General features: G+C 34.5%; 1 protein-coding gene across 1 annotated transcript in view; it reads left to right on the forward strand.

Moving 5' to 3' along the window:
- The window catches only part of STX18 (syntaxin 18), a 62,833-nt gene that overhangs the window by 21,417 nt on the left and 27,154 nt on the right, over window positions 1-14,262 (forward strand). The window contains exon 2 of the mRNA XM_057373484.1: window positions 11,714-11,781. Coding sequence (XP_057229467.1) covers window positions 11,714-11,781 — 68 coding nt within the window. The remainder of the gene's footprint in view (window positions 1-11,713; window positions 11,782-14,262) is intronic.

Genomic DNA, 14,262 nt, shown 5'->3' on the forward strand with positions numbered 1-14,262 from the left:
AGCCAAGGTCTGTTATGCCTATGTGAGCCTTGGTTTTGGATGAGTCTCCTAGATCATTCTCTCCTGCAGACTGAGGTAAAAGGAGGAGACCAGAAGCTCATGTTTCTTGAGGTCTTCAGAGTTTGTACTCTRGCTTGTGATCAGTTACTCTCTTACTAGAAACTTTTTGCTTTTAAGCAGCTTTATTTTCTTTCTCCTGTTCAGTCATGTATTTGTCATATAATAGATAGAATAATTGAATTCACTGTTAAGTTGTTAATAAGGCTGAACTTCATTATTTATTTTTATTGGTTTTTTGATATGGTTTGATAATTTCCTATTCATATGGTCAAGAAAGGCTTAAATGGTGGCCWTATATATATGTAATGTAAACAACTAAAAGTGCAACAGAGGAGTTTATTATAAAATGTACAGGAATTAGAGMAATTATCTGTTAAATTATATTTTTTGAATAAAGTTTCCTTCAACTGTATACTTAAGTATTTTTCACAACTTCTGTAAAATTTATGTGGCTATTAAAGATGTTCCCACAGGAAACTATTTCAGTCTTTCRTGATGTAAAACTTTTTCTAGGTTTTGGGCTATTTTTTTTTGGTTTGATGTTACATTGTGAAGCATATCGATGTTTGCTTGTGGACTTCAAGTTCTTTTCCTTGTTTTTTGAAAATACAACAAATGTTGTTGCTCTTTTAACTCTTACTTAACTGACTGTAAATACTTAATTAGTTTAASCTTGAAGTTCTTTATGTACTATGGTTGTTGTTGAGGATCAGCATGCTGGAATGTTTCAGGCAAACTTATAAATACTTAGTCTACAGGAACCACCATTTCTGAACATTTTTTTAGCTATGCTGACATATAAAATGTTTTCCAGTTCTTCTCTGCTATTCCCAAACCTTTTATATGAGAAACTCATAAAATTTTTTGTGCTATGTTCCTGTTGGCCTCTCAATGTCAAACAGTTTCTCATGATTGCTTTTATCATTAAAAATATTTCATATAATTAATTTTAGCTTTTAAAATCTGAAAATCCTTAATTACCTTTTTTAGTGATTGTCATTTATATCAAGTAAAATTAAAACTCAAAAATCTGCATGCTTTGTTCAAATTGCTTAAATGAGTATGATTAAGTTGTAAGAAGTAGCCCATCAAGTAAAATCTTACAATTGCATAMAAAGCTGTCTGTTGAATTAAAAAAACAGAAACCCAACTTTCATTTGCAATAGCACCRTTCTGATTTTCATTAAATAAATTATGTTTTACTCTGTTTTGTTTAAACTCTAGATTAATTTCTATGGTTACAGCGGATATAAATCTCTAGATTGCCTTTAAAAGGGAATGTTTATTCAAAACAGGACTGACAATCTCTCCTCAAGAGAAACTATTACTTAATTTTATTTTTCTAAGTTTAAATGCTTAAAAAATATTTGTAATGATACCCCAAAGGCATCATAAAAATGTAAAAATAATTATACTCTAAAATTACCAAAATTACAGGAAGTAGACATTTAAAAAAATCTTACTGAGATTCATGGCTGAGAAAAAGTGAGAAAGGAAAAGTGCCTTACTTCACAGCTTGAAATCTTGTCAGGGATTTCTGCTTTCAGTGATTAAAAATATACCTTTGAATTGTCAGTTTTACTCAGAGGTGAGAGAAAAGCATTGATTTACCTTTTAATTACAGCTAAAACTTCCTCCTCACAAATTCTGCAAGCACTTTCTAGAGAGAAATTTTTATGTGACTGTTTTTTTCAGGTAGAAATTATTCTCCCTATAGTGGGGGCATTTTTTTTCATAGGCAAAACAGCTGGCAAATACCCCTAGGTAGATGAAACCCAGCATGAATTGCATTTTGTGGTGAGCARATCCTGGGGTCCAGAGATACTTTTTTGAACACCATACATTACCTTGGGAATCTAATGGTCATTTGGTAGTTAACTTAATGGAAATATGGAATGACRATGTGCTTTAAAGGAAGAGATTCTTCTCTTGGACTTTGATCGTGTCAGAAGGTTCTCGATTGGGGACAAAATCACGTGTCTTTGTTCTGTGATACCTTTAGTCCCCCTTGTACTCTAATAAACTTCCAGCCCTTGCTGTAGAGTTGAGAAACTGTCATGGTTTGCCTTGATAACCRTTTTCTAAGATACTTATATTTCTCAGAAAGGGACAGGATAAAGGGAATTGGATAATATTGTAAGACTGTATTTCAGACTGTTCGTATTCCTGTCTGGTCCAAGAATTATTAAAAGGATTATATATATATATATAATCTTTTTTGCTACTGTATTTTTCCTCACCTCAGTTCACTGTTATAAGGAGTAGTGGAGAAGGGTTATTTTCCCCAGGGATGGAGGAGGTATTTTTTGGAATGGTTCTGTTTCCTAGGTGCTCTAACAAAGTTGCAGTGGCTTGCTCAGAACAGGCGGTGAAGCAGAGCATTGGAAGTGAGGCTGAGGAGGAGATGTGTGTGTGATGGAGAAGCTCTGTCAGGGTTTCCTGAGGATGTGAACAGCCTCTCTCAGTGCGTCATTCCACATCAGCTGTGGAAGGACTTACAGTTACCAGAGCCCAGGTAGTTCCTACCATTCAGGGCAGAGGATCCAGCTCTTGAAGTTTCCTGCTACATGAGAAGGGGGACAGAAAGGGCCCTTTGTCTTAATTTTTATACTGATAGCATAAAGCACTTGGATTAAAATCTTAATGTGTACAGAATTGCCTAATTTCTAGTATACGTATTTATTGCTTTCTTGCCTGATCTATACATGTTCTTTACATAAAGATTCATAAATATCTTATTTCTGRCTGGGTGTTTGCTTGTTGTTTTAGTGGGAGAGAAATTTGGTGTAAATGATAGAGCAACCACTAAAGTAATGTTCAGTCTGTATAATACAAATTAAGGTGTTGAAATATAACAGAAGTATCTTTACACAAAGAATATTATTGTATCAATGATGAAAATGTAGGAAAATAGTATTTTAGTATAGCATATTTTATATATATATATATATATATATATATATATATAGATATATATATAGATATATAGATATATACACTATATAGTGTATATATAGTATAATAGTATCCTGCCACGGGTGCAGCTCCTGCCACGGGCACAGCTCCTGCTGTGCCCTGTGATGATTTACACTGAAGCAGATTCAGTTTGTTCCCAAAGTGAAGCACATTAACGTGGAACTCTGAATTGCTYTGCACAAACTTTTTGGAAAGTCAATAGATTTCATAATAATGGTCTGAAAGGGTAACCATTTACTACTGAGTAGCTGTTAAATGAGACTGGGAAGCTCTCTATTGTAAAACATCTCTGAGTCAAGAAAACATAGTACTAAAGCTCAGACTGTGAGAACAAGGGACAAGGAAAATRCCTCTTACAGAAACACACTGAATACAGCGGTTGAATGCAGTTACTGAAAGTTTGTAAATGGAACATTTTGAATAGCAATGGTAAAGACCAATTATTGCAAATATGTATTTTGACCGATTTCCTTGTATCTCTCAACCAAAATATTCCCTACAATTGTTGTGGGATACATATTTTAGTCAATGAGGTTTTGGATGATTGTGTAAAAATATAAATGTTAAAGAAAGTTATGATTAGAGTTTGACAATAAACAAGAAAAAYGGAAATAGTAAGTTTTATTAATATCAGATGTGTATTTTTTAAAAAAATTGAAAATATTTGTTGCCACCAAGAATAAGTGGAGACTAGTTACTAAAACCGTTTGGCATGATGTTACATTGTAGAAAGCTTACTGTTAATTTTTCCAGGTCATTTCATTTTCCAATTGACTCTCTACAGACCATTTTTAGARTATCTAGATTGCTTCTGTAAGTGATGACATCAAACCAGTCCTTTCTAGCAAGACCTAAGAATACAGTGACAAAATTAACACAGACCTCTATGTTAAAGTCTGTGTGTATTGCACTGTTCTGGATCAGAGYTGAAATTCAGTATTTGTAAGTAACTACCCTAAAAAATAAGACTTTCCCCCCCCCCCTCTATTTACAAATGCCTGAAGTACAAAGCATTAAAAGCAGTTTGAAGAATATACAATATATTTAGGATAATTTCCTAAAAAAAATGAACCAGAGACTTCAAAGTAATTTTTCAATACAGTTGGAGTTTGCTGTCAATACCATAGACATTTTTAAAACATCCATCAACCTTATCCCCAGGTAACACTCAGTGAAACATTCATCCAGTGATAATACTGGGTACTTTCAGTTTCAGTGGGGAACTGGACTTTTCGTGCTCTTGGGCTTTGATTTTGATTCACTCTTATTAGAGGAGTCTTGAACAAAAATGTTTGCAGTTGTGTCACAAAGTTGAAGAATAATTTTTTAATTAAATATTTGATGGAATCATACACCAGCTTTGGATTATTTTTATGGAAAGCATAGTAAGATGAAATGTGAGGCTTTTAGGCTGATAGTGAGTTATTTACTACCAAATTTTCCATTTTGCATATTTAACAATGAATAAAAAATAAAAATAACCAAATGCAGATCTAAAATGCACTTTAGAGGCAAAGTATTTCAATTTAAACTGACAGTAGGTTAAACTTTTTTTTTGAACCACAGGCAGTATATATAAAAATGTATTAAGTAAAGCAAGAACTAAAAAAAAGAAAAAAGTTTAGAGCCAACTGGSGCTTTTTTATTTTTAATGTACAATACAGTGCTTTTTTACTTTTTTATTTTTGACAGTTTGATATTAAGCAAAATGAAGTGTTTTCTACTCCAGACCAGGTGTCAGGAAATTTACTTTGCTTCTTACTTCAGTTTAAAGGTTTCTTAATCAGTTTGTTCATGTGCACYAAATACTGCCTGTGGTATTCTGCAGACAGGTTTTAACTTTCAATATTCCACAATGGCTAATGAAATCTTCTGCAATGATTCCTTAAAATTTTGCTCTAATTTTACCTAAAAAAAGTGTAATTTCAAATTAGTAAAATACTGATATTAAACATTTAAAAAATACATTTAAAACAATTTGTACCATCTTTACCTTGAAGTTTCACGTAGCCTCAGTGTTCCTTTTCATGGCTTTTAATTCAGTTAACTCAGTTTTGAATGTTCTTATCCCATGTACCACACATTTTATTAACATAACCACGCCATTCTTGGTTAATTCCTTTGCTCCAAATGCAAAACTACTAATAAACTGCAATAAAACATGTTTCCCCGCCTGTTACTGCTGCTGTAACACACATGCTGATGTAAAGCAGAAACTGCACAAAGTCACAATTTTCCTGAGATTAGAGGTAGCCAGGCTGGCTGTCTCCTCGCCTCCTGCTCCCCGCTTCCAGCTCCGGGCCACCCCCACGCCACAGTTTAGATATTATTTGCTTTTTTGGGTCTCAGATTACGAGAGCAATTGATCTGCKTGACCTATTTTAGAAACTTTCACGTTTGCCGGTGAAACCTAAACCAAATGTATCCCCTCAAGAGACAAATCAGCTGCAAACYGGCCGGCTGACGTGTGGAGGCAGCCCGTGTGTCCCTTGTGTCAATGSCGGGGGCACAGCTCCACCTCATGGCTCGCTGGGAACTCACCAGCAAATCCTTCAAAGGGCGATCTTCACACGATTCAATTCGAGTTCAGGCTCCTGATTCAAACTTTGGTTTGATTTAGTTGGTTTAATCTCTGTTCATGTCGCTGTACCAGCGAATGGTGTAATTTCAGCTTTTGAGAGTTCCAGTGTCTGAAATGAAGAATCCAAGTAACGGGACTTTGAAAACAAAATCTTGTCAGTTTTTAGCAACATCCAGCAAGAGCCTGTGTTGATTCAATGGGCTGGCGGTGCTTAAAATGTAACCTCAAAGGGAGCTGCATGGGAGCTGGCCTTTCCTGTGTTGTATTTTTAAAAAGTTCATATATCTAATCAAAGGTAATTTGTACTGGAAAAGGTTACCTATAGGAAAAATTTCTGCATCAAAACTTTTCTAACTAGTTTTTAACTAATAAGAGTTCAAGTAAGAGCCAAGGCTCTTAATTTTACTTTTTTTAATACAAATTGTGCTTCCATTTATAGTATCTATTCTGTTTAAGTTTTTRTCCAGATTTCTGGAAACATCTTCATTACATGTATTAACCATGGAAAATTTCCTTTTATTTTTTTAAATAAGTTTTTTTTTAATATGGTTTAAACATTGTAAAATCAAGTTTATGTTCTTACCAATTACTGTATCTCCTCCTAGTACTGAGACTGTACTTTTCTTGGTTAGAAACATGCAGTTCCTGTTCATTAGCTGATGTCTTATTGAAATTCTGAATTTGTCTTGAAATAGGTAATGGGTATATTCAGCTTGACTATATATTTGGAGTTGAAAACATGATATGTGTCTAGATATTAATATTATACAATCGTAATTTTTCCACGTTTTGCAAAGGGGCTTATAGAATATGGTCACTTTTTCATGAATCTATAGATGGAATCTGTTAGGTAAGACATTGGAGATACGTCATACATTTGATATGTATATTAACATATAATAATTAAATATAAAGTTTTTTTAGGTTTGTTTCCCCCTGTTTTTAGGGTTAATAAGGCGCTATAGTCAGCAGTGCTTGTTAGTGCTGCTGAATCAACAGTAAATACCATGTCTCTAATGACTTTTACAAAAGCCTTTCTATTATGTTCTATTATGTTTTAGTTTTAAGTAAATTTYAAAGTTTCCTTTAACAAAGTACATCTTCTAAAATATTCAGAGTGGCAATACAGCACRAAGTGTAACAGTCAATTTTATATGGTAGGAAATAGTTGTGTATTGTTCTGATGGAAGAGAAAATTTGATAAAACGCTATATTTGTTCAATGAAAATGACTATTTAGCACGGTTGAATTCTCTCTACAATATGTCACGGGAACCTACTCCAATCATTTTAATCGTAAACAATGCTGCTACTTCTTGCAGTGGGTTAAACGCATGCAAATTGGAACCTACTGTTTCATGAGTGATCAATTCTTTGTTGGGAGTGGAAAGAAATGCTGTATGTATTGCTAAGAGACTGAAGGAAGTGTAGTCAGCGTCTTCATTCTAAAGTCTGTGCATCTCATCAAGATGCTGCTTTGGAGGCAATGCTTTCCTGTTTCTCATCTTTTTAAATAACATAGCCTGCTCTGAAATCATTAGAAAAATCTCTAAAGAGAGAAACATCTACCATTTCTAGTGCAGGCCCCGAGTATAAATAGAGCTATGCATGCCACCTGTGGTAGCAGATGGCAGCCATTCACAGCTTCCTTTTGTGTTGGACCTGCATTAGATGCAATAATTGCTTTTAGGTTTTAATAAGAGTTGTTTAAAAAAAATCTGTAGTGGCAACAAAACACAGATCTATGTATTAAAGAGATAGTTTTCAGTGAGGATCAAGTGCAAGCTGGAACCTAAAGTAACTTTTAAAAGAAGTTATGTTACAGACCTTAATGTGAATTTATAGTGTTTTCCACTTGCTCAATGGTGATGCTTTTGTTGTCACACTGCAACTGCTGCTTCACTTTGGAGACTCAGTTGGGTTTTCATGATTGGAACTACACTTGGGAGTTTTTAAATAACACYTGGAGTCTCCAGATTCAGTTCCTGAGCTTAGGAGGTTATCATGTTGATTTTTTCAAGTTGTGGTTAAATATACTTATTCATTCATGGCAAGATGCATCCTGTAGCATGGTGCATCCTGAATACTGGTGGTATTCAGCTCCTGCCCTCCCTTGTGCTGATACAGGTATTTGTGGAGCTGAAATGAAAGACACCAATTCTTTCCAGAAGAGTAGTTGGAAAAAAAGTAATTTCAGTGTTTTGGCRTATAGTACTGACCCTCAAGAGAGTGCCAGTGGGAATGGGAAGAGAGGATGGACAGCCTGGAGTTTCCTAAATGGTCTTCTTTTCAGAAGGAGCATAACCCTCCATATTCTGGTAGTGAACAGAAGCTCAAGAAGATGCTGTTGCTATACTTATAAAGCTAGAATTTCAGTTATCTGGGGAAATTTAGCAGTGTTCTTCCCTGTAAGATAAGTTGTGTATTAATGTAGTGCAGGAGTGTTGCAACTGTGAAGGGCCTTTCTCTGAGCCCTCCTTTCCCTGCAGGAAAGGGTGGTGAAAGAAGGAAATAATTTCTTTATTTCAGAGTTGAAGGAAAGGCTTACTGCTCTGCTACAGACTTTTGGAGAAAAAGATAGACCATTTCCAGATGCAGAGAATGATGAGAGGCCAAATACTCAGTTATGTTTGTGCTTCTTCAAATTGCTTTCATTTATCTTTTTGATACCTGTGTCAGCTGGTGGAATAAATGTTTTGAAAACAGGTATATAGAGCAAATTGGAAGTTGCAGTTATGATGGATGGGTAAATGGAGTAGAAAAATGGATGTGCTGAAATGCAAGTGGGATTTAAAATTTCTGCTAGATTTRCTTGAAAGATTAATTAGAGAAGATGCAAAAAATTATCCCAGAGGCAGTGAAAAGCAGCGTGAGAAAGACAGACTGGCCAAGAAAAGTTGCAAAAGGGAAGACTTCTTTCCAGAGATAAAGTTAGGTTTGGCCAAATTCACAGTTGATTTACTAATGGTATTAAAACCTTCTTAAAGTTACAATATTCTTTAGCTATTTTAATAAAAAGAAAATTGGCAAAAAATGTGGATTTGTCATGCAACTGGAGTATAGATTAAGAATCGTTTAGTCATGGACTCTGGACTAAATTTATAAGGAAAAAGTCATGGACCAGTGGTGTAAAAGCAAGGTATGTAGTGGGAACTAGAAAAAAAGAGTAGAAAAAAAAGGTGTTTCCAGCAGAAATAGTTACAAAGTAACCAACACCAATGAAAGTGTTTGTTGTCAGTTACATTGGAAAGGGATGGATTCAAACTGGAACAAATGCAAATGAAAGCTGTGCGGTCGGCAACTTCTTTGGTGAAGGAACTGAAATCTTCAGGTAATTTGTCTGGGCTACAAAAGTTACAGACAGACAGACAGATAGATAGATAGATAGATGGATAGATGGATAGATAGATAGATAGATAGATAGATAGATAGATAGATAGATAGATAGATAGATAGATAGATAGATAGATAGATAGATAGATAGATAGATTCCTGACAGTAAAGCCAAACATACATGCAGGGAAGCTGAGCTTTTAAGGGGAAGGACCATTTTGAAGCAAGAACAGATGGATAGATATTGGTAATCAGTAAACCTGGAAATTAGACAAGTTCTTATTTGTAATAAGAGCAATAGGATTCTAATAAAACTGCTCAGTTTCAATAGGGAGAAGCTTTATTACATTTAGGCTGGATCTTGRTAATTTTGTAGAGTGTATGGTGAGCCTCTGATAACCACAGAATAATTGCAGATTCATGACCCTGGAGATAGTCAAAGTTTATGTTTGTATCATCAGGTATATTTTGTGTCTACAGAAAATCAAGCATCATGCAACAAAAACCCAATCAATTTTTAAAAATAAAATTAACATTGCCTCCCTTTAATGCTAGTGAGACCTTGTTTTTAATAAAAAAGTGCTAAATTTGTTGGTATAGTTATGAYAAATTGAATTTGAAGCTGTGCCAGTAGTAAATGGTAAGAAAAGGCAAAAAAATAGCAGTGCAGACAGAATTGCAGAAGATGCTGTTAGAATTTGAGGGAAACTAGAACAAGAAGTCTCACTTCTGATGCAAATCTTGGGAACTAAGAGCTTGATGCAAGTATGGGCATAATGGTGTCATTCTAAATTCATGAAAATAGCTTTACAAATGAAGGAGAGGCAAAGTGGGGTCAGTGCAATTCAAACACATGATGACAATTTTAGCCTAAATAGAATGCTCTTTGTGGCTAGATGAATTAATTACTGTAAGACAGTGTTCTTGCTTGTCATTCTGATTCTTTCTGCTTGTTAATCACTCCTAAATTGTAGCTTTTGCAGTAATATTAAGATTTATTGCTTACAAAATTTTGCTGATTTATTTTCTAGTTTAGTGTTTGCTCGTGTATTAATGTAAATGTTTTGAAACTTTTATTATTTCACATTTGGTTTGTCCTCTGTATTACTTTCTTTCTGCCTRTTAAGTATTATTGTTCCACTGAAAYGCTGTATAACTGTTTYAAATGTTTTGCTTTCGTACTCAAGCTTGATTTTCCTATTCAGAAAATTTCATGACATACAAAGTCTGAGCTGAGGAAGAGATTACTGTACAGATAATAAATACAAGTGTATGAGAAAGAACATCTGTAGAATGGTTTAGCTTACTCTTTGTGCCTYATTGGTCTTGTAGCAGTTGCAGTATTTCCATTCTTACTGTGTATAATGGTGCTAACACACTTTAGGAAACTTTGGATCTCCTGAAGGTACTGRCAGAACTCAGTTTGCTGTGAATGGGATAAAATTTCCTGTGTTACTCACACAGAAAACTTTAAACATGAAAACTGGGAAAATCCTTATCCAATTGTAGTAAAACTGAAACAAATAATAATAGGGAAATGGGTGCCTATTTATTTGCACAAGGAAACACTTATCTTGAGTTGTACAAATTACTGTGGTCTTACTAAGTGCATTTTTTTCCATGTACTTTTTTTCAAAGAGCTACTTTTGACAAAAAATAATTGGGGGAATTAATCTTCTATTTATCCAAACTATTCTGTGTTCTTTCTCTGTGGGTTTTTTTGTTTGTTTRATTGCAAAGATCATTTRCATGAAAATAGGATTTTAAGACTTRAACAGTTTCTGATGCTTTTTCCCAGATACGTGGAGTAAACCGTATTTATTGTAAACTAAAACAATTACTGTTTTGCAGATTTCCTTGCATGTTTTTTAAATGCTGATTTATTAATTAATATTTGAGAATATAGTTTGAAAAGGTTTGCACCAATTGCCTCTGAAAATACATACTGCTAATGTATAGAATTCTCCTCCCTTTTCCCCCTTCCCATCATGTCTTCTCATTTATCTGGYGAATTAAGCTACACTTCTGTACTTCCTCCTTTCTCTAAAATAAGCAGCATCTTATGCTGTACCAAATCTTTTTAATTAGATTGAGGTTGTTTCAAATTTTTTTTTCAGCTTTCCAAAATATCTTTGGAAAGATTTCTTAAGGAAGAGAATAAAGTGATTTACAGTAAAAGTTATCCAGAGTGAGATGGAAATCCACAAATGGAAATTTAATTGGGACATATGCTCTGGCAAGCCTTACTAATGATTATCAGATGACAGAGATACTACTTTAGTTTGGGCACCAAGTGATCACAGTATTGTGGCAAAACTAGAAGGGAGAGGGTCAGTACCTTGCCCTACAAGCTTTAATAGTTGAACTTGAATATGTATATCTTATCAGTAGTTTAAAAATTTCTTGTGTGGTCTTCCAAAATGGATTTATTTCCCAGGCGTACATTAAATTCTGGATTGACAATTAGATAATGTTTTGTGTAATCATGTTTAATATTGTAGTTACATTTACTGTTTATGCATTTTGGGAAGAAGACATGTATTTTTACTACTGTTCTCCAAGCTGGCCCATCATACAACAGATCCTTTTTAGATTATTTTTATGTATTGACTGCTTGGAAAATGCAAAAATTCTATACATTTTATTATTCTCTTTAATTATAGAATAAAAGTTTTATTCATTTACATTTGAAGTGCAGAATACTGAACTTTAAACATAAAATAATCAGTTTCCTGAAATTTAATTATGATTTCTGTTCATTTAGGTTTCTCATATTGGAAAGCTAAAAGATTTTCTTCTACAACATAGAAAGGATTACATTAATGCTTACAGGTAAGTGTGCACTGCATTTAAATGGATTTATCTATTCATTTATTTATATATCTGTATTAATGGTTATAAAGTGAACAGCTTAAAAAACTTTAAGTATAATGACTAAAACCAAATCAGAGATTACTAACTGGCTYATTGTAAACCACTATAAAATGAAGAATAGTGCTGTCACAAGGAAACAGTTTGCCTGAATAAAATAAGACTCCAAATCTTAAGATGATTTTTGGCTCTTAGAAGTGAGTTCTGAAAAAAAACTACCTGGCAGTTGAAGTCCCACACCTTTTAAGTACCTGCAGAGTAAGTTTCTGGAGAAGTTCCTGAGACAGCAGAGTGATCAGGTTTTCCCTTTGACTCTTGACACTAAACCTACCTGTTATCATGAAGTATATGATCAGTAGTGTCAGCAGGTCCTGGAGGATAATGATGCAAACTTCAGGCTCTGGAATATGAATTCCAGATGAAGGACACCATTGAGGAGACCCTGTCAGGGCACAGCAGCACAAGGTTTGTTTTTCTATTATGAAAACTGTAGGCTTCAGCTCTGGTAGTTATTATGGTGTGAAGAAAGTTTTGCTTCTCTTCAGCCACTAGGAAGCATTCAAAACTGCTTTATCAGTTTACTTGCTGAATCTAAGATTAAGGATTTCTAAGACATTAAAATGCAAATTTACAGGTTGGTGCTTCTAAGAAAAAATTAGTGTCTTCTGGTCTGCAGATACTAAATAAAGTTATTCTAAGATCTGAATGTTACTGCAACTTGTAGTTTGGTGAACTGACTGCATCTAATTGTATCATTTGGGAAATGTAACACTTGCTTTATAATGAAACTTTGTTACATGCAAGCTGTGTGAGTCAGCCCTGTCTCCATTCCAATTCTGACACAGCCCTGACTAAAGCTGAGGTGCTGCTTCAATCAGGGTAGATAAATGCAACCTAAAATCATTTTGGGTTAAAAGCTTCACAGATACCAAACAGAAGTGTTATCCCAGACAGATATCCTTTCCCCAGGAAAAGACAGTAAGAATAGATGAGCCATCTCCTATTCATTAGGCTTAGTCCATATCGGAGGAACAGTTTTTCTGAGAAACTTCTAGGCTGAAAGCGACTGTCACAGTAATAGCAATATGGAATCAAAGTGTGTTCTGACTTGGTAACCAGAAGACTTCTGGCACCCTTTTTATCTCCACAAGGTTTTAAAAGCTGTGTTTGGTTGTTTTGAAAATGAAACAAAAAAAGGGAAGACTGTTTATTTTATAAATGAGAAGGCCTTGGGAGCTGTTCATAGTCAGTGCTGGTGAAAATGAAGCTCAGAATGTTCACAGTTCTGTGTGTGAGGTGGATGAGGGATGCTTCTCCATGGAGTGAGCAGAGGTAATGCAGAGCTCTGTGTTATGATGGAATAGGAATAGGGCATGAAGAACACTAGGTGGAGCCAGCAATTTAATACTGACATAACTGGGTGTAGTGTGTGAAAACTGTATGTGTGCAGAGGTTGAGAAACTGCAAATAATTGCAGTAAGAACAGTCAGTRGCAGTTAAATTTGGGTAGTGTTTGTATTTTATTAACAGTAGTGTGCAYGAAATGGAARTRGTTAGAGTAAAAATGTGTCCAAGTYMTTTTAATTTCCAGAGGTTTTTAATGTTCTTTTTGTAACTTTGCAACAAGTTATCATTCTCAATGCTTTTCAACTTCCTCTCCTCACACCCAGGTCTTCATTAAGGAGAGGAAAGAAGTGTCATTTCCCTTAGTAAATCATAAAGTAATCCTGCAGATCTCATCTGTGATTGCAGATGATTCTGTCCTTAGTTGTCAAACTTAAAATAGGTAGTTCTGTCAAATTCCGTACTAGATCACTTGTGCTGTTTTATTTCATGGATGCAAAGAGCATTGTAACGTCCATGCTGTCAGCCTTAACAGTCTTGGCAAATACCTCGCTGATTCAAGACAGCAGTTTTAATAACTCTTCAGGGSACAATTTTTGAACAATTTAAGACTAAAAGGCTGTTCTGAAATTTATGTAGAGATGTCACATTTCATGAACAAAATTACAGCTCTGTGTTTTGTCAGTCCTGCTATTTGTTTTCCCAACTATAGCACAATGTATTGGTGAACTGAGCTTTTGAGTTACCAAGTTGTATTATTGTATGCCTTATAAAACTTCTTCATGATGAGTTACATCCAGGTCCTTGATTGCTTCTCTGACCTTACCTTGGAAGATTATAAATTCTTTAATAATGGASTTTTTATTTTTGGCATACATGAAATACCCTGCTACAGAGGGTGTGTCTTTAATTCATTTTTAGAGGAAAATTTTTAGCAATGAGCAAGTCAGCTGGAAGAAGGTTTATTTGAAACCAAGACCATGACCTATTTTATCAAAYTTTAAATATTTAACTTTAAAACCTAAATTGGATTAGTAATTGCTTATTCACTCTCTTTCTTCTTGATTTGACTATTACCTAGAAAATATGTAAATGGCA

Source organism: Malurus melanocephalus, unplaced genomic scaffold (assembly GCF_030028575.1).
Source record: "Malurus melanocephalus ecotype Western Australia unplaced genomic scaffold, MMel_1.1 scaffold_199, whole genome shotgun sequence".
Classification (NCBI taxonomy): domain Eukaryota; kingdom Metazoa; phylum Chordata; class Aves; order Passeriformes; family Maluridae; genus Malurus; species Malurus melanocephalus.